We start from the raw sequence: 21,325 nt of genomic DNA on the forward strand, positions 1-21,325 counted from the left end.
AGTAAAAGACAGAAAACTGTACTTGAACAACAATTAAAATAAAAAAATAATAAAGAAAAAACTTCAGACTGATCAGATACAAATATTTTACATTAAAATTATAATTTCATTTTTATGTACATACCTTTAATGACAGTCATCTTATTCTGACCCAAAGCTAGCAGAATTATGGCATAACACTTGATGATAACTCTCAAATTTCACTTCGCAAATTCAAAAGTATTCTCCTTTTGTGACAATATCTAGACTATAGAATTTTCTGTTGCAAAGTTTAACAAAATTAAAGTTTGCTAACTTTAGGAAATGCTTGAGACATTTTCTGAAGAAACTCAATTTCTTAGTAGTGTGATAATTTATCCTGTTAAAACTTAGATTTAAAATACTTAATTGTTTATTGTTTTATCACACTTTGAAGTTTTATACTTGATATTTATTTCCCTGATACAACTATCTTAAAAAATAAAATTTTAAAATGGTACAAGCTTGTGTAAATATTACTGAAATAGCAATTGTACTATGTAGCCAAAATGTTTTGAATAAAAGTTTTAGAAGAAAAATCCAAAACACTTGGGCAAAGCCATAAGTATGAATTTGCTAAGTGTTTTAGCTAACATTGTATCACTGATTTTCATTCCTTGGTTCTAGTTTCTTGAATGTAACTAGCATTTCACTTTCCTCACATATTAAGGTACAATTTCACTTAAATGAATTTGAGTTTAATCTAAAAGTCATTATGTAAAAGATAGGCTATATTATGTGAAGGGGAAAGGGCTCTATTTGGTTATATTAATTATTATAGCAATCACCATTTAGAAATTACCAGGAAGTAGATTATATGTTTAATTTGAAAATAAAAGCTTTGGCATCCCCTCTGGACACTCGATGTGATCTGTTGGACCACACAGGTGACAGAAGACTCAGTCTGAAACCACTGAACTCTGTGATCATGAATGTGCAAACGCTTGACCATTCAAATTCCAAGTCCTACTCTTTGCCTTACCAAGATATTTAATAAAATAAAAGAATATACATAGATGTTATAAACTTCACTGAAATAATTTTGATCTATACACTCAAATGTCATATATATAACTCAGTTAAGTATTCCCTCCAATTATTTATTTGTATTTAAAATAACTTTAAAAGAGTAAATTTTATTTTTATTAATATTTACTTCAAGGCTTTAAGATCACTAACCATCAAAGAATAAGTACAAGGGGGGGCAGAGAAAAATGATTTCTTGTGTATAGGTAATTTTAAAGCTTAGCTTTCTTTTCTCTGGAAAATGAGCAGGTATCCCATGGACAGGAATAAAAAAGAACCCCACTAGAACAAATAGTTTATATGCTAGGTAAAACTTCTTGATGTCTCATGCATGCCTAAGCATATTGGCTTTTTCCCCTCCCCATAGATAATTCAACAGACTCTTCAATGTAAAGGAATACTTTTCTTCAGCTTTATTTGCACAAAAGCAAAAGTACTTATACTATCTAAAACAATACAAGAGACATTTTACTTCATAAAACTAACAAAAATACCAATGAGGCCTTTGGGAAAAAGTGAGAACATAGATCCTATAATTGTACTCCCAGTGCAGAAGCCAATATTAAATTAGTTTCAACAAAACAAAACAAAAAAACAGTTCAAGGATACAATGTTTTAAAATATTGTTTAAAATGATACTTCCTAATTCTTTGAGTAACTTCTAGATTTTCAAAAAGAAAAACAAATTTATCAGCATTGTCTATCTTGATATTTTCAATGTAAAAGGAAAATTTACTAACATAAGAATGTTTAAATATCTATTTTCTTATTTTCAGCTGTGGGTGATTGTTATTTTTAAAAGGCTCTTTGAGGCCAAATTTAGTCTATTAACTTTAAGTCTACAGGATTTTAAACATTCTAGTGAATGCTCCAATGCAGTTTTCAGTAATTAAAACACAAATTTTAAAATAGTTTTTTCTTCACAAATCTGGAATGTGTTAGTACTTAGTTTTCCTAAGTAAAAAACTAAGTTTTGCTGAAACCAAGAGTCTACATCTGGATAATCATGCCATTTTGAGTATCATACTTAAGTGTATTTCGATGGCTGAACTGTCAAAGATGCACATGTTCTGACTGCACTGAAATAAATACTTAATCCTGTGCCTCCTTCAAAGGGAGTTGAAACAAATGTACCTAGAGTAGAGGAATTCAATTTTTCTAGCATCAAGAAACATTATAGTTAAAATTTTTGTGTGAGCCGGAAACATACCCATCATTTGGGCCTAACATATAAATATATTGAGGCAGAAGAAGACAAATGCCCTACAAGAGAAAGTAATTACATCTATACAAGAGAGTAACATAACAGCTATTAGGGAAACAATCCTTGTGAATTTTCTAACTTTTATGCCCACAAACTCACAACCATTTAATTGTATTTCCTTCCCTCTTAAAAAATTTTTAAAAATCTACACTCAAGCATTATTGCTTTCTTTTTCAACACCAGATTGAATATGATTACAATTATCAACTCAAATTTTATTACAGTATTAACAATCAATGTTATGCAAGGCCATAAACTCCATGTGTAATAAACATAATGAGCTTGGGTGTTGTTAATATTGTTTAACATTTACACAACTCTGCCCTGTAAAACATACCCCTATGTAAATCAGTTATCTGGAAATTTGTCGACTGATAGTTTACTACTGAGGAGAAACAAGGAGTTTAGAAAGAAAATAAGAGATGGGAAGAAAAGATGAACATGATTAATAGGTGTTTGTTTTATAAAGAGGCCAGGGAAACTCTTAAATCCTTCACTGCTCCTTCCTACGTGCTCATTGAACTGAAGAGGTAGTTCACATGCCTTTCAAAGCCTTCAAAGAATTTAGTAGTCTGTTACTGATGCTAAATTATTCTACTTGCATCCTATTGTATATGAGGTGCTTTCCATGTATTGGTGCCAGGTGAAATCTTGGCTTTATTCATTAGAAACTTTGTTTTTCAAAAAAGCAGCTAAATTATGCCTAGAAAAGTCTTTCATGTTGAGTCTATTTCAAATAACCTTTACTGAAAACTAAAACACCTTTCTAGTTCCTTACCCCTCCTCTCTACCCGTAAAAGACCGGCATTTTTACTTTTCCTTTGAAATTCTCCTGATCAAAAATGCGTAATCCGCTTCGCATTTTTTCCTTAAAGAATCACTCTTATTCTCCAACTTCGTAGAAATATAAAGAAGTTAAACTTTATATAATATTTGAATCTTTAAAGTTATGGGTACCCAATACAGTAACTTAGTTCTAATTAAAATTCTTGCCGTTCCTAACTGTATTTTACTAAGATTACTGTCTGATACAAATATATGAAGATTCTTTGAGTAATTAAAAATGGACCCATAGATGTGCTGAGTACAGTAGCACAAAATATGTTTGCTTTTGAAAGGTACTTATTTGCAGCGGCATATACAAGTTTTAATAATTTTGTCAAATATCTTCGTGAATAATTTATTAACCCCTTAATCGTTTTAGCACATTACGTACACACGCGCTATACGTATTATGTATGTGTACACACACACACACCCTACTCAAGAATCAATTGCAATATTCCAGAAATGACAATGAAAAAGGAAGAACAAGAATTACATAATTAGTCTCATAAAAGGGGAATGTGGGAGTGTTAAGCAGGTGAATAAAAGAAACGCCCCAAACTAAAACTCAGTAGCCTCAAATTGGAGCTTTCCGCAGACTGTCGCGCTGAACGGGGAAGGCATATTTTTGAGGAAGTGGGGTGGGAGGGATCCCGACACCTTTCACCACATCCCAAGGGGGTCTGTCAGGGAAGGCTGCCGCGGAGTCCCGCAGGAGATGCTGACAGTACCAGGTGAGCACGAAGGGGAAGAGAAAGCATTGAACGCGTCCACAAAGCGCGCGGGGCCGCCCCTCTAGCTCAGGACTGGCAGTTCTGTCGGCCGGCGCAGAAGGAAGCGGCAGCAGGAGCGCGCGGGTCGCAGGAGGTGGGCGGCTAGGGGCGAGGGCAGGGCGGCTTGGGGCGAGGGTAAAGCGACGGGCGGGGGACGCTCTGGGCCGGGAGGCCCACAGCCAGCGCCGCCGCCTGGAGCCGCGTGCGCGCGCGGCAGCATCAGCTGAGCGCGCGGCGCGTATCACGTGGTGTGCGTGTCGAAGGTCACAGCGCGCTCACAATGGAGCTCTCGCAGTATGTGCAGAAAGGCTTCCAGATGCTGGCTGATCCCGGCTCTTTTGACTCCAACTCCTTCACGCTTCTCCTCCGGGCGGCTTTCCAGAGCCTGCTGGACGCCCAGGCGGACGAGGCCGTGTTAGGTAAGCCGCTCGGCTCTGATCTGGATCGGCCTGGGTGGAGGGGCATTCAGAAAGCTGCGAGACCCAGCGAGAGGGCTAAAAGCCCAAGGAAGAGGAAGTCTCCGGGCTTTGCCCTTCGCTCCGGACTGCATAGTGTGGGGTTGTGGCTCTGCCAGAACCCAAAGCGGACCCTGAACGTTGTTCTATCTCCTGTCGGCACCTGCACACAGCCGGCTACACGCTCCTTGCCTGATTACCCCCTCCCAGGCTCTTTGTTCCTTTCTAAAGCCCGAGTTTAAGTCATGTTTGTGGCCTAAACATCCAAGGCTTTCAGCCTGGTATGGGGAAAGGGCTATTTGACACTTGGATTTCATCAGGCGAGCTCTGGCAATTCAAGCTTTTAGTGCTAGGCTGCCAAAGGTTTTAAAGGGTCTGTTTCTAGAGTAATTACTAGGGCAAATATTTTACAATTTAGAGTAATACCTCAAGTTCTACGATCACTCCAACACTCTAGTTAGGTATGTATTACACCTAGAACGTTAAGATACGGTACATAATGTTTTGTTCCGCACCAGTTACCAAGAGGCGAGTCTCTTTTAAGTGGTGTGGTCAGTGATTGCCGAGTGGGTATATGTATGGGTTGAAGACATATTTTAAGACAGATCGCTTTTAGATAATTTTCTTAAATATAAATATCCCAGCAATTCAAATTTTTGTATTTTTTCCTGTGGTTTCGTAAACTAAACACTTGTACAAAAAGTATGAAAGTGGAAGTTCTTCAAACGAAAATAGTCACCACCACCTGGGTAATCTCTGAAAAAAAGATGGCTGTCAAAACCTGAAAATATTTTGAAAATTATATTTAATATTCTGAACTCGTGCCCTCGCTTCCTTTGATGTATTAATGTCCATGGAGCCATTTACCCTATAATTAATCTTTAGAGAGAATGTTTATTCATTCTTAAATTTTCACTCTGTAAAATATTTGTGTTCTTTCTTCTGAATTTACTCCATCCAGTGTTAGAATGACTACTGTATGGTTATATTTTCCTTAGGACCATGATGTTTATTTAAAAACAAAAAAGATCAGAAACAGTAAAATTATGGCTGTGTGCTCTCTATTGTTTTGCCACTGACGTTGTTGCTCATCTCATTTACTTATAATTGCCAGCCCTTATTAGTGGAATTATTTTTGTTCTCTTGTTAAAGGGGGGGGGGTTACCCAAATTAAAATCTCTTTTAGAAAAAAGGCTATAAAAATTTATTACAGGCATCACTGGCAATTTATTTTAGATCACCCAGACTTGAAACATATCGATCCAGTGGTTTTAAAACACTGTCATGCAGCAGTTGCAACTTACATACTGGAAGCAGGAAAGCAAAGAGCTGACAAATCGACTCTAAGGTACAACATTTATTTAAATTCCACTTATTAGCAAATAGTAACTTTATGACCCCGATTTTAGTTTTTAAAATGGGAATTAAACTTTGGCTTTTTTCCTTCAGCACTTATCTAGAAGACAGTAAATTTGATAGAGAGCGAACAGAACTGTTTTGCACGGAATATCAGGTTATTTACATCAAATTTTTTAAAATTAAGTACTATTTTTTTCTACTGTTTGCAAATTTGTGTTTTCTTCTTTTCTTTTTTTGTCCTCCAGAATAATAAGGAGTCCCTAGAAAGCCTACTGGGAAGGTAGGTACCTTTATAAGGTGTCAAGTTGAGCTACTTTTCACTTGCAGGTATGAATGGAGAACACTGGTATGAAACGAAACAGGGATCTTGACCAAACGAAAAGGGGCCAAAGGGCAAGTTAAACAATTGAAGTTAAGCTAATGTTTTTAAAGATAAGTTTATTGAGATAATTAAAAAATGTTCTTTTACTGTACAGAACTTGAAACTAAAATTTAACAATATTTCAAGTTCAGAATGGATTAAAATTATGTGTGTTGGGGGAGGGGGTTGAAAGGTAGACACCATACTTAGTAAAAATACCGAAAGTTTTCTGTAGATATTATGTACAAAATTATGCTTGTGTCTTTCAGTATAGGCAGATCTCTCCCTCATATAATTGATGTTTCTTGGCGTTTGGAATATCAGATAAAGGTAAAGTTTAACTGTTTTCTAGGGTTACTTAGGAAACTTTAAAAAATGCAGTTAAAGTCTGATATGTGTTCTGTTGTTTTAGACCAGTCAACTTCATAAGATACACAGACCTGCATATTTGGTGACCTTAAATGCAGAGGTATTTATACATTAGCCCTATCTAAAAAATGTGTAATGAAATTTAATTTCCTTGATTTAAATAAACAGCACTTTTTTTCTTCTCTAGAACACTGATTCCCAATCCCACCCAGAAATTAGTTTTAGTTGCAACATGGAACAATTACAGGTACAGTATTTGGACCTGTGAATATGTCTTCCTTTTTATAGAAGTTTAACTAAGAATTAATGCTTTTAGAAAGTTCAGAAGAATAATCATCTAACCCATCTATCAGTAGATAATGAAGGTTGGTTAAGGATTTAATGGGAAGGGGACTTGAAAAGCAATATTTTAATGTAGGCTTCACTTTTGAAATTAAAATGTTACTAATAGAGAATTGATGTATATTTATTGTTCCCTCTTATTAAAATAAACTTCTGAAGTATAGTGTTGAGTGAAAATTCCTTCTGTTTGTGATCAGTTTGATCCTATAGGACAAAGCAAAGTTACAAACATGGCTTTTAAACTGTCTTATTTGCTTTCAGAATTTGAATTAAACTCTCAAAACAGGATTTTAAAACTGGTTTTAAATAATTTTCAATAAATGGGAAAGTATATGTAAAATTCCAAAACTTTATATTGCCAATGTAAGACTGGGGAAATTAAAAATTACATTGATTAGTGGACATGCCAGCGAATTAATTTCTTACCACTTAAAAAATGAAGATCATTGCTTGAAATTTTGATGAAATTTAACTTTTCAAAAGACATCTCCAGAGTTGTTTTTAATGTAATCATTAATCAAACTTCGAACTTGCAGAAAATGTGAATACACCATAATCTTTGTTTAGAATAACATGGGAAATTTAACTTAGATATGTCTTTCCTGTTAGGATTTGGTTATAAATCATACTTCAAATCTGAGGGCAAGTAGCCTATTTGAAGATTAACTATTTTAGAGGAAAAGCTTTTGATGGTCTGTCAAAGGTTAATGTCCTCGTGAATTTTAAACTTGTTTATCAAGTGTCTCCCGACTTTTTTCTTGAATCTTTCTCAAACTTGGATACCTTTTTACCATGTTTTATCTTAAAAACTTAGCACTATATACGTCTTTTAGGACCTAGTGGGAAAACTTAAGGATGCTTCGAAAAGCCTCGAAAGAGCAACTCAATTGTAACTTGGGGAAGTTAGCGAGCCGCCCGGGTCTAGAAGACCAGGAATTCCTTGCCGTCGGCAGAACCATCAGAACCATCGTTTGTGCGAACTGAATATGCTCCTTTTTAAAAGAAAGAAAAAAATTTGGATTTATGTCGTTCATAAACTTCGACGCTTTTTTTACACTTGTTTAAGAACTACGAAGGAAATTCTGCCTATTTGAATCTTTATTAATTGTATATTGATAAATTTTGATCATTTTTTCAAGTCTTACAAAAGGCAGTATTTACATTCTGAATAAATAAGTTCCCTCCAAAACTACTGAGCGTTTGTTTGGATGTGAGTTTTGGGTGTCAATTATTGCTGTAAAGACAGAGCTATTAGCGTTAACTTTTAGCGACCGCCTTTTCTTTGGATTAAAATTAAACTCAGTGGGAAAGGATGCGATCTCCGGGGTTTGTTGGAAGACTCCAACTTCAAGATATGGAGAGCAGGCGCGGTCACTCTTCGGAGGGGAGCTGGCCGGTCCCGTTACCTGCGCTGGAGGGCTCGCCCGCAGCCGGACCCTCCCCCGCGGGGCTCCCGCGGCCCACCCGGCCACCGCCAACGCGGAGCCCCTGGCCGGAGAGAACAGCTGCCCGTGCGCGCCCCTCCTCGGCCGCTGGCGGGAGCTGGTGCGGCCGCGGGAAGACAGGGGCGGGCGCTGTTGTTTCCACGAGCCCAACTCCGGCGCAGGTTCCGTGTCGCGGTGCCGGAGTCTGGGCCGCAGCCCTCGCGGGCGGCGGGGCCGAGAGGGGGGCGGGGACCAGCGCTCTCCGCTGTTCGAGCCCGGGGACTTGTGTGGCGCGGGCGGAGGCGTACGGCAGAAAAGAAATAACGGAGGGGTTGGGGTGGGCTGAGCTGCGAGCAGAGCCAAAGCGATGCCGGCGTCGAGAACCGGGTAGCGCGCGTGGCGTCGCGAAGAAACGTCTCCGCCGGCGCACTGAGCGAGCGGGAGGGGGTCGGGTCGCGCTGCTCCGAAGGGAGGGGGCAGCCACCGGCCCGACTACACCGACACTAATTCCCAGGCCGCCCTTAAGGAATGAGGGGAGCACGTGACCTGGTGGGGGGGGGTAGGGGAGGGGGCGGGCGGACTCTGAGCCATTTTGGAGCCGGTGTCAGTTTCCACTCTGCCTTCAGCGGTGCATTTTTTTCCACCCTCCCCTCCCCCTCCTCATCCTTCTTCCCCTCCCCCAGCCTCTCGGCACTCACACACACACAGCGCCCCCCACCCGCCCTCCTCTTCCAATAGCAATATGAAATAATAATCGTAGTATTAAAGGCAGCGATCCGGGCGAGACAATGGGGATGTTGGCGAGGGAGCCCCGATCCGGATTAGAAACACCTCCCAGCCCCGCAGAATAATACTGATCGCGCCCCCTCCGCGCGCTCCCTCCCCCGAGTGCGGAGCGGGAGGAGGCGGCGGCGGCCGAAGAGGAGGAGGAGGAGGAGGCCAAGGAGGAGGCGTTGGAGGCCGAGGAGGAGGAGGCCGAGGCGGAGGAGGAGGAGGCCGAGGCAGAGGAGGAGGAGGAGGCCGGGCTCGGGAGGCGGCATGAGCCGAGCGCGGCGGCCGCGGCTCCTCTCGGCTGCGCTCGTTGCCCATTGACAGCGGCGTCTGCAGCTTGCTTCAAGATGGCCGCTTGGCTCACATTCATTTTCTGCTGAACGACTTTTAACTTTCATTGTCTTTTCCGCCCGCTTCGATCGCCTCTCGCCGGCTGCTTTTTCCGGGTACGTAAGAGGCGAGGCGCCTCCAGGCCTGGGCCGGGGGCCGGCCGGGGCCGCGCGGGGCCGGAGCCGGCCGCGGGTGGACCGGGAGCAACCCCCCCCCGCGCCTCGCCCCGCCGGCCAGGAGGGCGCTGACAGCGTGGGCGCCGAGCCCCGCGCCGCCGCCCGCCGCCGCCGCCGCCCTCCGGCCCCGCGCGCCTCCCGCGCCCGCGAGCACGCGCCCGCGCCGCCCGCCGACTCCCGCGGCGCCGGGACCGACCCGCAGCCCGCGCCGCGCCGCCGCCGCCAGCCGGGCTCGGCGCCGCTCCAGCCGCCTCCCGCTCAGCCCCGGACGCGCTGCGCGCGGCCCCACGTTTTAGTTCCTTTCTCCCCTCAGCGCCCCTTTACACCCTCGCGATGCACATGGCCCCCGAGAAGAACACTTGTATTTGCAGCCTCTGCGGCTCTCGCGGCCGCGGCGCCCTTTGTTGAGAGGTATATTTTGATGAAACGGGGACGGGTTCCTGAAATCGGGAGCTGCTTGGGTCAAGTGGCTTCCCTCCTCTCCCGAAGAAAGGGCTTTTGAGGGGTATAAACAACCAGAGAACGCCCCCATTTTATAGGGACGGGTTACGTGGGGGGCAGCGGTCCCGCCAAGGTAGATGTTAGACCGGGGGGAGCCGAAATAAAAATGTTATTAACTTAAGTTGGAGGGACACTTGTGTGAAATTGGATGGCTTGTAAGATGGCGGTTCCCAGTTGTTTCCAAGGTCTTCTGCATTTGGGTTTTAAATGGTAAAGTTTTCAAGGTGTTATTTGTTATCCGTCTTGAATAAGTTCTTTAAACATCACTTGGGAAGTGCTCCCTGGGAAGTGGCCATTTCAAATTTGGAGCTTTTTTTTTTTTTTTTTTTGGATTGATGATGGTGACTGGACGTTAGTCTTGCAAGAAGGTTTCCTTTCTTTCAAGCCTTTTTCCTCTTTCTCTTTTTCCCTTTCGGAAACTACAACTTTTCTCAACCTCTACTATGGGATGCACCTAGAACCATGACCTAAAGTCTACTGCCTTTTATAGATTTTGCTAAATGCCATCATAGGTCATAATGGCAAAGAGATGCTTTGGAAAAGAAGCATTAAAAAGTGCTTGGATGTGTTTATGCAGTCTTTTGGGTTTGACAGCTATATAGCATGATCTCTTCTACAGAGATTTACAGTTAATAGTTGGAAGTAAACAAGTAGAAGGACTTTGATCATTTCCAATTGCAACAAAAGGATTTAGTGGGCTTAGTAGTCACCGTAGAGTATTTGAAAGAGAAGGATGTGTTAACCCCTTCCCTTAACGTAGGAGAAATTCTGGGCATAGTTTTTCAAATCCGACTGTAGGTTGGTGGTACCTGGAATGTTATGAATAGTTCAACTTATTCCTTAACTCTCAAGTTCTGGAAACACATGATAAGCTATATTAAACACTTGGAACTTAGAGATGCAAATTGTTGACAGTGTATACTAACTTATGAGACTATGTTAACATTTGAGTTTTAAGTAAACTAATCAGAATCCTTTAGAGGTTGATTTTATGAGCGAATGTATAAATTTTTCATACTTGAGTACATTCCTATACTTCTGCCCCAGAGTGCAAATGTTTGAAATAATCTACTTGTGCAAGTTATCCATCTAGTAACAGTATCTTTAAAGCCATGCAAAAGTCACTGTATGTGCATGTGTGTGTATGCACACACACACTTTTGTAAGATAGTTTAGCATTTCATTGCTATTGATAAATCAATTAAGATTCTACCAAGTTCTTGGATATGCATTAAGTGCCCAAATAGGCAAAATTCTCCCTAGGGGCCAAGTTAACCCCTGCTTCACCCATACTTGTATTGAGCTGTGAGCCTCAACTGAGGTTATGAAGTTCATTTGCATTTCTTAGATTGCAATAGTCAAGCTGATTGTTAACATAAGAACTTGCTTCTGTTTTCCTTCATTTTGACATTACTGGTGTCAGGCCTCCAACCAAATTGACAGCCCCAACTAAGTATACTATAATGGCAAGTTTTAACTATTGAGTATTTTTACCATTGTATGTTTGGTGCATCTTTGCTTGATTAGCTGGCAGTTTCTGTGTTGGAACATAGAAGGTTTTCATTTCCAAGGTGCAAGTGTTTCTTAAACCTTATCAACATGTCAAATATTTTCATTTTTCACTAAGCTGCCAGTACTTTCAAATGGAATAAAAAGACAAAGAACTGGTTTTTATATAGTAACAAAGTGATACTATTTAGCATTATAAATGATAATGAGATTGTAGCCAAATTCTTCTGAATTTAGGTTGAGGGTTGTGTGAATTAAGATTTAGTGTGAATTTGAAAGGGTTTTGGTCAAGTACATGTGACCTAAATGTTTAAAGCCAATCAGTCGATTAGTCTCCACTGAGGTTTGATTGTTGTGTGTATTAATATTTGTATTTGGTGTTGGTTTTCTGGAAAGTGGAGAAGGAAAGGCAGCTCTTTTTACTGAAGCCCCTAACTTCAACTTCATGATTGGTGACATTAGTATGGTATGCTTTCACAGGCAGATGGAAGTATATACTTTCTAGGAAAGGTCCTGCAGTGTCCCGAGGAGAGTCTTTAACAACCAAGAATGTTTGTCTTTAAGCATCAAATACGGTGGATTTAGATATTGCTACTCTTTATGGACACTGCTCTACCCACAACTCCTCTGCAACCCCATTTAGATTTGTATCAACAATATGTTGGAAAATTCTTCTAAACCAGGTAACCCAAAGATAACTGAGGAGTCAAACATGAAGCTTTCTGGTTGAAGTCGCTGGTTGCCACTGTAGGCACGTTCATAAAAGAGGTTTTGTTTTGTATTTTATCATTTTGTAGTACTCCAAAGCATTTAGTTTCAGCCATTGAAGTATGTTGATTGCTACTTTCCTCTTCTGCACTAAAATTTCCTAAGAATTAAAACCTCAGATACTTCTTCAAGTTTCACAAGCTCCCAGATTTCTATTCGAGGCACCTTTGAGAAGGTCCTTCAGACAGGTCTGAAAGTTTAGTCTTATTTTATGTTCTGAAATGAATGAAGTGGGTGTAAGAAATGTTGTTTTTGAAGACTACTACATGAAGTAATTGACTTCCTGGATTGTACATTAGTTTATGGTTACTGACAGTGACCTTTTATAACATATACTATCTGTTGGGAATGTCATTTCATCGTGTGGGGGTCTCAATGGAGTTTAGGCTAAAAAAAAGACATTTGTTTTTCTCTCCTATGGTTGCTGTGAGTTGACAGAGTGTTGATTTAGCCTTGAGAATGGGTTGGTCACATGGTTCTTTACATATTGTCACTATTTTACCTATTAAAGTAGCTTTTCTTGCATCCAGCATAGCTCAAATAAAATATAGGGCTTTGTCCCCGTCTTATCTTCTTGTAAAACAGATTTTAGTTTTCAGCCTTTCTAGAACTTTATCGCTCATCTAATGTACAGCAGAACTTCATATTGAAGAAAAAAGTTTTAAAGAGGTTCAGTTCAATAAACGTCTTTGCAATTTGAGCCCTGAGGGTTTGAGACTAAGTGCACCGTTGGCAATTCTCAAAAATATCCCTTCGTGAAATTTTTGACCTAGTGATTGCTAACAGGAGAGACCGAAAGAGTGAAGCAAGATCTGAAAGAAGCGAAGAGTCGACGTGGAAAGAGGCCCCCAAGAATGTCCGAAATGACCGGGAGTGCGGTTTGCATTTTCCTTTACCATTCGCCCACTCCGGGGTGCCCCCAGCTGCCCTGCTGGGTTGCAGCAGGCTGGGGTACTGTTCCCTAGTGTCACGGGCCTCGTGGGGCCGCCCCACCCCCGTGAGCGCCGCTGCGCCCACACCCCACCCCGCCCCCGCGCCGGCCCCGCCCCCGCGCCGCTCCAGCCCCTCCCCCTCGCCAGCCGCCGCCGCCCCGACCGCCCCGCACGCCCCACCGAAGCTCCAGCTCGGCCTGGGTCCGCACAGAGTTGTGGCTGTGGCCGGATGCCAAGTGTAAGTGTAAGTTGCTATGGAAACCCCGACAGAGGCCAGTGCCGAATCTGGAGCGAGACAGAGCCACGGAGCCACAGAGGTGGATCCGCCCCTCGCATCCCGGCCCCCCGAGTGTCCGCGCGCTCAGGCCCCAGCCCGAGGCCGACTTGGAGGTGCTTCTCCTGAGGCCCCAGCACCCAGCTCCGGAAATGCCAGGGATGCAGATAGAGCAGAATTTGTTTTCCCTTTGTGTTGCGTAAAAAACGTGCCAGGTTCTGGTTGCTGGAAGCGCCTAAAACAACAGGAACCCCTGGAAAGCCAGGGCATGCTCCTCAGCTTCAAGAACCCCTGAAGATCCTTAAAGAAGTTTTGCAATAAAGTCAGAGACTGAACAAGCCCTTAGCCTTTGATAAATATCTGCGGGGACGGTGTAGCGACTGCAGCAGCCGTGGGGCTGCTAGGCTGGAAGACAAATGGAAGAAAGAGACCCGAATACTCTCGGCTCCCTGCCCCCACCCCAGACCTTTTCTTTGCCCTGCTGGAATGACCGGAGAGACCACAAGTTAACTTTAGTTGGAACATTTTTCACCAGTTTAGTAGACTTGATTCGAGTCTGATTATAAATTTCTTTTGTAGAAAACATTTGGACAGTCTAGCTGTACAGTGTTAAGAGTTTCATGAATGCCTCAGCATTTCAAAGTGTACAGTTACTAAAATTGGAGGTAATGTGGATTCTCTTTCTGTGACTTATGGCCATGTCTATGTCTTGTAGGATTTTTTATCAAGCAGAAATGCATCGAACAACCAGAATCAAGATCACTGAGCTAAATCCCCACCTTATGTGTGTACTTTGTGGAGGGTACTTCATTGATGCCACAACCATAATAGAATGTCTACATTCCTGTAAGTACAAAGTTTTAGATCTTTTTTGTGTCATAGGTGTTTCACATTTTATCCTGAAATAGGGAAATTAACAATTCCTCAATCCTTGAGAATGGTGCTAAAAAGTGATGGAATCTATTTTTCTTTTGCATTTAGTAACATTTTATTATAAGTATGCAATGTGTAAGTATTTATGAGGACATTAGTTTAGTTAATTGAAAATATCTTTAGGTATTTACCATTTTGGTAGTATTAGTTCTCCATTTCTGACACTAATTTTAATGGTTAGCATATAATTTCTAAGCTTACAAAATGTCTCTATTTCTTAGTCTGTAAAACATGTATTGTGCGTTACCTGGAGACCAGCAAGTATTGTCCTATCTGTGATGTCCAAGTTCACAAAACCAGACCACTACTAAATATCAGGTAGGAAAATATTTAAAATCTTTGTTTGTAAGTGTTGTTGGAATTGCATAATTTAGTGAAGGTTACCCTGTTTATTTCTGCACAGAAATTGTATTCTTGAGTCTCACCTAATATATAGGCTTTTTGGAAGGTAGCCCTTAATTTCTTGTTGTGTTAACAGTGACTAATTTTAAACAAAGCTCAGTGTTATTCAAGTGCTTTTAAGATTCTTAAAAACTGAATCAGTTCTCCATTTTTGCAGTTTTATTGACTTCATGACAGGTAAAAAAGTGAATGTGTTTAAAGTGCTTCTTTCTCATCCCTTTGTTCCTTCATAGCTAACTTAGTAATTTAAAGCACACACGTTTCTTGACTTAGAGAAATGTGAAGAATTTATTGGTGAATATAAAATATTATTCTCCTGATTTTTGAGTGCTACTACATAAAGAACTTTCATGCCTATAATTAATGATTGTATTGGGGTAGTTATAGACAGTAGCACAATCAAGTAAAATACAATAGCACCAGGAAAACAAAGAATCTATTAATAACTTATGAGCATTTTTAGCTATTGTCATATTGATAGTTTACTTGTATAATTTATTTTTTTTTCAGGTCAGATAAAACTCTTCAAGATATTGTATACAAATTAGTTCCAGGGCTTTTCAAAAGTAGGTAACTTGCTTAAAAATGAATTTTAAAAAGTGTTTTATCAGTTTTACCCATTATACTAAATGTCTAAGTCTTCTCCTCCTCTCCCCCCTTTAGATGAAATGAAGAGAAGAAGGGATTTTTATGCAGCTCATCCTTCAGCTGATGGTAAACTCTTGGGAGCTGGGAAGACATTTTATTTGGAGGGAGAATTCATTCAGTGATTCTTAAAATTGAATGTAATCTGAAGTATCACTTCCATTCTCATATGTACAATATTTAATTAAATATTTATTTTTTTAAGATTGAATTTCAAAATGTCTTTACAGCTGCCAATGGCTCTAATGAAGATAGGGGAGAAGTTGCAGATGAAGATAAGAGAATTATAACCGATGATGAGATAATAAGCTTATCCATTGAATTCTTTGATCAAAACAGGTAAATTCTTTAGGAAATATGTTTTATATTTGTGTGTTTATTAGATACATTGTTTCACTAATAAATTATCTGTTTCCTAGATTGGATAGGAAAGTAAACAAAGACAAGGAGAAATCTAAGGAGGAGGTAAGGTTCCATGTCCCCAAAGCATAAAAGAAACATTGCTTAGATTCTAAATTTTACAACTGTATGTTGCCCTTTAGAATACTGTAGGGTCAGATGATGCTGTCAAATAGAAGAAATTTGTCATGTTTGATGTTTAAGAATTATCTATATCTGGTACTTAATAAATAGAATTTATTTCCTATATGATTACTATTGATATAAAATGTCTTAAATAATTAATGTTTTGCTTTATATACTTAAAGTTTCCTTATTATGTCAGGTACCCTTTCATTTAATATTTATAAAAGTAGTAATCTCAAAACGTAGTTGAGAATTTAGTAATATCCCAGTTTTGGTGATACCTTTTATTATATTCAGGCAACCGAAAGCTTTTTTTTTAATCTGAAAATTAAGAATAAAAATTTGTTTTTTTAAAATGTAATTAGGTGAATGATAAAAGGTATTTACGATGCCCAGCAGCAATGACTGTGATGCACCTAAGAAAGTTTCTCAGAAGTAAAATGGACATACCTAATACTTTCCAGGTATGTATCTTATATCTTTCATACATTTTATATACATCTCTCTCTTTTTTAAAAAATTCATTGACTTTTTTCTTTTGGATTCTAAACTAAAAAAAATAGAATTTTTTTAAATTTAATGTTATTTGGTATATAATTTGGAAGTATCTTTTAAAATAACTTCTGTTTTGTGCTATGAAAACAAATCCCTAAGTAAATTCAGGAAATATTTTCCCTTGTTTGAGATTTCAAGAGGGATTCTTTGTCCAAATGTTTGGGGAAAATGTTTTTTAAAGCATGTTTTGATTATATTTAGATGACAAAAGAAAAATCTAGGCTTATCTTTGTTCTTTGTCATACTTAATTGAAATACCATTTTTTTAATAGATTGATGTCATGTATGAAGAGGAACCTTTAAAGGATTACTATACACTAATGGATATTGCCTACATTTATACCTGGAGAAGGGTAAGTAGGATATCTAATACAGATTGTTGTGGTAAACTATTTTAAAAAATTAAGACTGATTTTTTTCCCCCTTTTAACTTTGTAGAATGGTCCCCTTCCTTTGAAATACAGAGTTCGACCTACTTGTAAAAGAATGAAGATCAGTCACCAGAGAGATGGACTGACAAATGCTGGAGAACTGGAAAGTGACTCTGGGAGTGATAAGGCCAACAGCCCAGCGGGAGGTATTCCCTCCACCTCTTCTTGTTTGCCTAGCCCCAGTACTCCAGTTCAGTCTCCTCATCCTCAGTTTCCTCACATTTCCAGTACTATGAATGGAACCAGCAACAGCCCCAGCGGTAACCACCAATCTTCCTTTGCCAATAGACCTCGAAAATCATCAGTAAATGGGTCCTCAGCAACTTCATCTGGTTGATACCTGAGACCTTAAGGAAAAAATTTTAAACCCCTGATTTATATAGATGTCTTCATGCCATTACAGCTTTATAGATGCTAATACGTGTGACTATCGTCTAATTTGCTTTCTTTTGTAGTGATGTTAAATTTGGCTATAAAAGATGGACTAGATGTGATACTGATGTGGACGTTAATTGAAAAGAAAGACTGTTCCTATAAAGAATTGGTTTCTGAGAAGTCAGGCAAGATTTTTTTTTTCTGTGTGTTAGGAAAGATATGAAATGGCTTCTGTAACTGTTTTTTGGATTTGAAATTATTCTGCAGTGGATATAAAGATTTGGCCATAGTTTGTTAATTTCAACTAATGCCTACATTACTTTCTCCTTGATTGTTCTTGTTATTAAGCTGTTTTGTGAACCTGTAGAAAACAAGTGCTTTTTATCTGGAAATTCAACAAACAGAAAGAATATGCATAGAATAATGCATTCTATGTAGCCATGTCACTGTGAATAACGATTTCTTGCATATTTAGCCATTTTGATTCCTGTTTGATTTTTACTTCTCTGTTGCTACACAAAACTGATCAAAGGAAAGTAAACTTCAGTTTTACAATCTGTATGCCTAAAAGCGGGTACTTCCGTTTATTTTACTGACTTGTTTAAATGATTCGCTTTTGTAAGAATCAGATGGCATTATGCTTGTTGTACAATGCCATATTGGTATATGACATAACAGGAAAACAGTATTGTATGATATATTTATAAATACTATAAAGAAAATATTGTGTTTCATGCATTCAAAAATGGTTGTTAAAATTCTCCAAACTGGTTCGACCTTTGCAGATACCCTCTGTTTAAGCTTTCTCGGCATAGAATATTTTTAATGTGGATATCTAATTCAAAAGTCTGTTCCTTTGGAAGCAATTGGCAAATCATTATACTGACTTTCTCTAGTGGTACATGTTTACTTTTAAAATTGTTTCAGTAAAGAAGAACTTTTAACTAAGGAATTTGGAAATAGTGTCTTCATTTCCCATTGCTTATAGTGAAATCAATGTGTTTTTAAAATACATATTGATCACTATAATCTTAAAACAAATTTTAAAATAAACCAGCAAATTGCTGGAAGAAGGCATTTTATCTAAAATTATTTTAATATGTGATATAATAGTAGTAACTTCAAATTTAAGATTTGCTTTTACAGTTTTAAACAATGGCATATGCCCTTTCTCTAATGTCTGGAAATAGAAGCAATTTATTTTGAGCTTCTACAGGTATTAATTTTTAAATAGAGTGAGCATGTCGAATTTAAAATATGAATAACCCCAACACTTTTTAGTTTGTGTTTTGCTTTGGTCGAACTTGGTGTGTGTTCATCACCCATCAGTTACTTGTTGAGGGTGTTTATTCTATATGAATATTGTTTCATGTTTGTATGGGAAAATTGTAGCTAAACAATTTCATTGTCCCCAGTCTGCAAAAGAAGCACAATTCTATTGCTTTGTCTTGCTTATAGTCATTAAATCATTACATATATTGCTGTTACTTCTGCTTTCTTTAAAACCAGTAAATGAAGTTTTATGAAACCACAAAATACATATATTTTTATTTTGACCTAAATTTGTACAGTCCCACTGTGTTGTTTCTAATTATAGATGTATAATTAAATTTTCATTTGTAATTGGGAAAAATCCAATGAAAAATATTCATTTAGAAAATAGCTAAGACTAATAAAAATTTGTTATGAAAAGCACAATGTGCAGAAATTTTGGAAACCCTATTGTGGATAACAACAGGTTAAAAGCTAAAGAATCCATTGCTGTCTTAAATAGTGATGTTGCTAAGAAGTACATGATTTGTTGTATAATTGCTTGAAAGCTCAATTGAAAGATGTATCTGTTTATTTACTTTATAATCTTTGAAGTAAAAATTACCCATGTTTGCCAATTTCTGTGCCAATTTAACTCATTTTTCTAGGCCTCAAGTTTTTCATGATGTCATCTAAGACAAAAGTTAGTGGAAGTTTCTAGTGGTAATTTTACTTTGGATGATCATGTGTATAAAAAAATGAAAAAACTTCTTCAAAGGCTAAAAACTTCAAATGCTAGTGGACTGTCATTTGACTTACATAAAACCAAGTTGTAAGATCAACATGGAACTTTAACAGTGGACTTATTTTGGAAGTTATTTATTAAAACACCAGCTCTTGCCTTTATGGCTTAACATTTGTCATACTTGAAAACATGTACATTTATTTTATTAGAAAAAGGACCCCCCCCCCACTACTTGGGAGTTGCTTCAGGCTATTTCAGCTAAAACTTTGTTTTTTTATTGAAACAGAAGATTATATTGTTTTGCATTCTCCCATAATCAGCCATCACAGTTCTGACAACAAAGATTTAAAACTTGCTGAACTACCACTTTAAAAAATTTCAGCCTTACAAAAACCTGTATCAAAGCTGCTAACTTTTGTAACTCTTAGCAGTAAAAACAGAGTATGTGAAAAGTTAGCTTTAAGTTTGGCTTTTGCCTTCGAAAAGGATTCTATACTACAAAGTTAGTACTAACAATATTTTCCACAGAAAATGCCTAAATTGATTTCACAGATTTTAGCTTAAATGCAGAAAGAGAATGAGGCTGTTTGCTGTTGTGTAAATAGTGATCTATCTTGCTCTACACATGCATACCACTTTACAATTACATTTTGCTTTTAAAATTGCCGGCCGTTAATTGCAGAGTTGGGGGGGGGAGGGAAAGTTGCCTTAACCCACCAACCACATTGCTTAGTTTCCATCTCTATGTGCAAATGTTAGGATCTCTGGAGAAACAATGCGGCTGGCAGAGTAATGTGGTAGGGGCTTTTCATCTTTTCCTCCTACTATTTTACTGATATTTGGAGTTTTAGTTCATTGTGAAATCTTTTGGTACACTCCTACAGGCAGGCCTACCAAGTGTTTTGTTATGAAGTGGTAACACATTTAATAGGACACTACTTGTGTTACCAATAAGAAATGAATGTTTGTTCTTTTTTAAGAATAGCTTACAGTAATCTTTGAAGGGATGGGATTCTACTTTTAGAAATAATGTGCCCAGGGAACCTAGACTCTTGTAGAATCCTGAGGTGAAGGAAGGGTTAGTTTTTCTTTTGTATATATGTCTATCCATATAAAGTTTTGATAAATGTATCTTTTCTCATTGCCCCTGGAATGACTGGAAATTCTGATTTAGTTTATTGCTTTCCCCCATTAAATCTAATGCGAATTTTATCCAAAAGTTCTTGATGAAATTACATTTAAATGACCCTTTTAAAAACATACACTTTTAAAGACATCTAATGGTGCAAAGAACACAACGCAGCTCCAACTTAAGGCTCTGGGTTAGTTAGATAACGTCATTTCACTTGATGTTACTTTGAGTATAAAATGAACAGTACAACAGGTGATTCTTGTTCAGATCGCTTAAAAAAAATCTGACTCCTCTAAATAAAACCTTGAACTAAACTGGGACTACAGATTTCAGGTAGCTGGGTCCTTCACCTATTAGAGCCTCAGTTAATCAGACTTGGGGAAATAGCCCCGCGAAGACTGAGCCTGTAGATCCTGCAAATCTCAAGATCGCCCAGTTTTGATTATGAAAGTCTCCGAAAATGTTTACACAGTCGAGTGTTTCCTGTTTCCGCAGTTAATTTTTTTTAACGTTTTTCTTCTTTTGGTTCTTGAAACGGATTTCCTTTATTTGCACCAGTTTCTTTTTCTTAGTGTGCATTTTCTAGAGGTCTCATAAAGACTTCACTATCAACTTTTGTCTTCAAGTCGACGGCATCAAAAGTCATTTATCTCTGGAAAGACAGCACTCTAAGATACTTGTGGGTTTTCTGAAGAAGTTCAAGTGCATGTGGAAAAGTCATTGCGAAGTCTCATTTAACCCATCAAAAAAAAAAAGAAGAAGAAAAAGAAGAGTAAGCGTTCCAAAACTTCAAAGAACGAGTTATATTACTTTCAGTATGTTAACTCTTGTCGTTAAGATTTTTATATATCCCT

At 38.7% G+C, this 21,325-nt stretch overlaps 2 protein-coding genes across 5 annotated transcripts; both read left to right on the plus strand.

Annotated features, from left to right (window-relative positions):
- Positions 1 to 4,146: 4,146 nt before the first annotated feature.
- Positions 4,147 to 7,984, plus strand: COMMD3 (COMM domain containing 3). Its single transcript, XM_037058112.1, has 8 exons — positions 4,147 to 4,325; positions 5,598 to 5,709; positions 5,811 to 5,874; positions 5,966 to 6,000; positions 6,351 to 6,411; positions 6,494 to 6,550; positions 6,638 to 6,697; positions 7,626 to 7,984. Exons 1-8 carry the CDS (start codon positions 4,187 to 4,189, stop codon positions 7,683 to 7,685), a joined length of 588 nt encoding a protein of 195 aa, XP_036914007.1. The 5' UTR covers positions 4,147 to 4,186; the 3' UTR covers positions 7,686 to 7,984.
- Positions 7,985 to 9,201: 1,217 nt separating this feature from the next.
- BMI1 (BMI1 proto-oncogene, polycomb ring finger) lies at positions 9,202 to 19,232 on the plus strand. 4 transcript variants are annotated; one of them, XM_037058108.1, is made up of 10 exons: positions 9,202 to 9,433; positions 14,193 to 14,323; positions 14,632 to 14,728; positions 15,323 to 15,378; positions 15,476 to 15,526; positions 15,688 to 15,796; positions 15,877 to 15,922; positions 16,348 to 16,446; positions 16,810 to 16,890; positions 16,976 to 19,232. In XM_037058108.1, exons 2-10 carry the CDS (start codon positions 14,212 to 14,214, stop codon positions 17,303 to 17,305), a joined length of 981 nt encoding a protein of 326 aa, XP_036914003.1. In that variant the 5' UTR covers positions 9,202 to 9,433; positions 14,193 to 14,211; the 3' UTR covers positions 17,306 to 19,232. The 4 variants fall into 4 exon arrangements, with proteins under 4 accessions (XP_036914003.1, XP_036914006.1, XP_036914005.1 ...); XM_037058111.1 differs by lacking the exon at positions 9,202 to 9,433 and adding an exon at positions 9,735 to 9,904 and having other exon boundaries at positions 16,976 to 17,312; XM_037058110.1 differs by lacking the exon at positions 9,202 to 9,433 and adding an exon at positions 13,347 to 13,441 and having other exon boundaries at positions 16,976 to 17,312.
- The last annotated feature ends 2,093 nt before the right edge of the window (positions 19,233 to 21,325 follow it).

The sequence above is a fragment of the Sturnira hondurensis genome, unplaced genomic scaffold (assembly GCF_014824575.4).
Source record: "Sturnira hondurensis isolate 20B ecotype Veracruz unplaced genomic scaffold, ASM1482457v3 Scaffold0009906, whole genome shotgun sequence".
Lineage (NCBI taxonomy): Eukaryota > Metazoa > Chordata > Mammalia > Chiroptera > Phyllostomidae > Sturnira > Sturnira hondurensis.

Excerpts from the sequence above, each read along its gene's own strand:
- BMI1 (XM_037058108.1), top strand. The coding sequence starts at position 14,212 with ATGCATCGAACAACCAGAATCAAGATCACTGAGCTAAATCCCCACCTT. Across the intron at positions 15,527-15,687 it reads AGCTCATCCTTCAGCTGATG|CTGCCAATGGCTCTAATGAA; the intron begins GTAAACTCTTGG and ends ATGTCTTTACAG. Across the intron at positions 15,797-15,876 it reads GAATTCTTTGATCAAAACAG|ATTGGATAGGAAAGTAAACA; the intron begins GTAAATTCTTTA and ends TCTGTTTCCTAG.
- COMMD3 (XM_037058112.1), top strand. The coding sequence starts at position 4,187 with ATGGAGCTCTCGCAGTATGTGCAGAAAGGCTTCCAGATGCTGGCTGAT. Across the intron at positions 6,001-6,350 it reads CTAGAAAGCCTACTGGGAAG|TATAGGCAGATCTCTCCCTC; the intron begins GTAGGTACCTTT and ends TGTGTCTTTCAG. Across the intron at positions 6,698-7,625 it reads GCAACATGGAACAATTACAG|GACCTAGTGGGAAAACTTAA; the intron begins GTACAGTATTTG and ends TACGTCTTTTAG.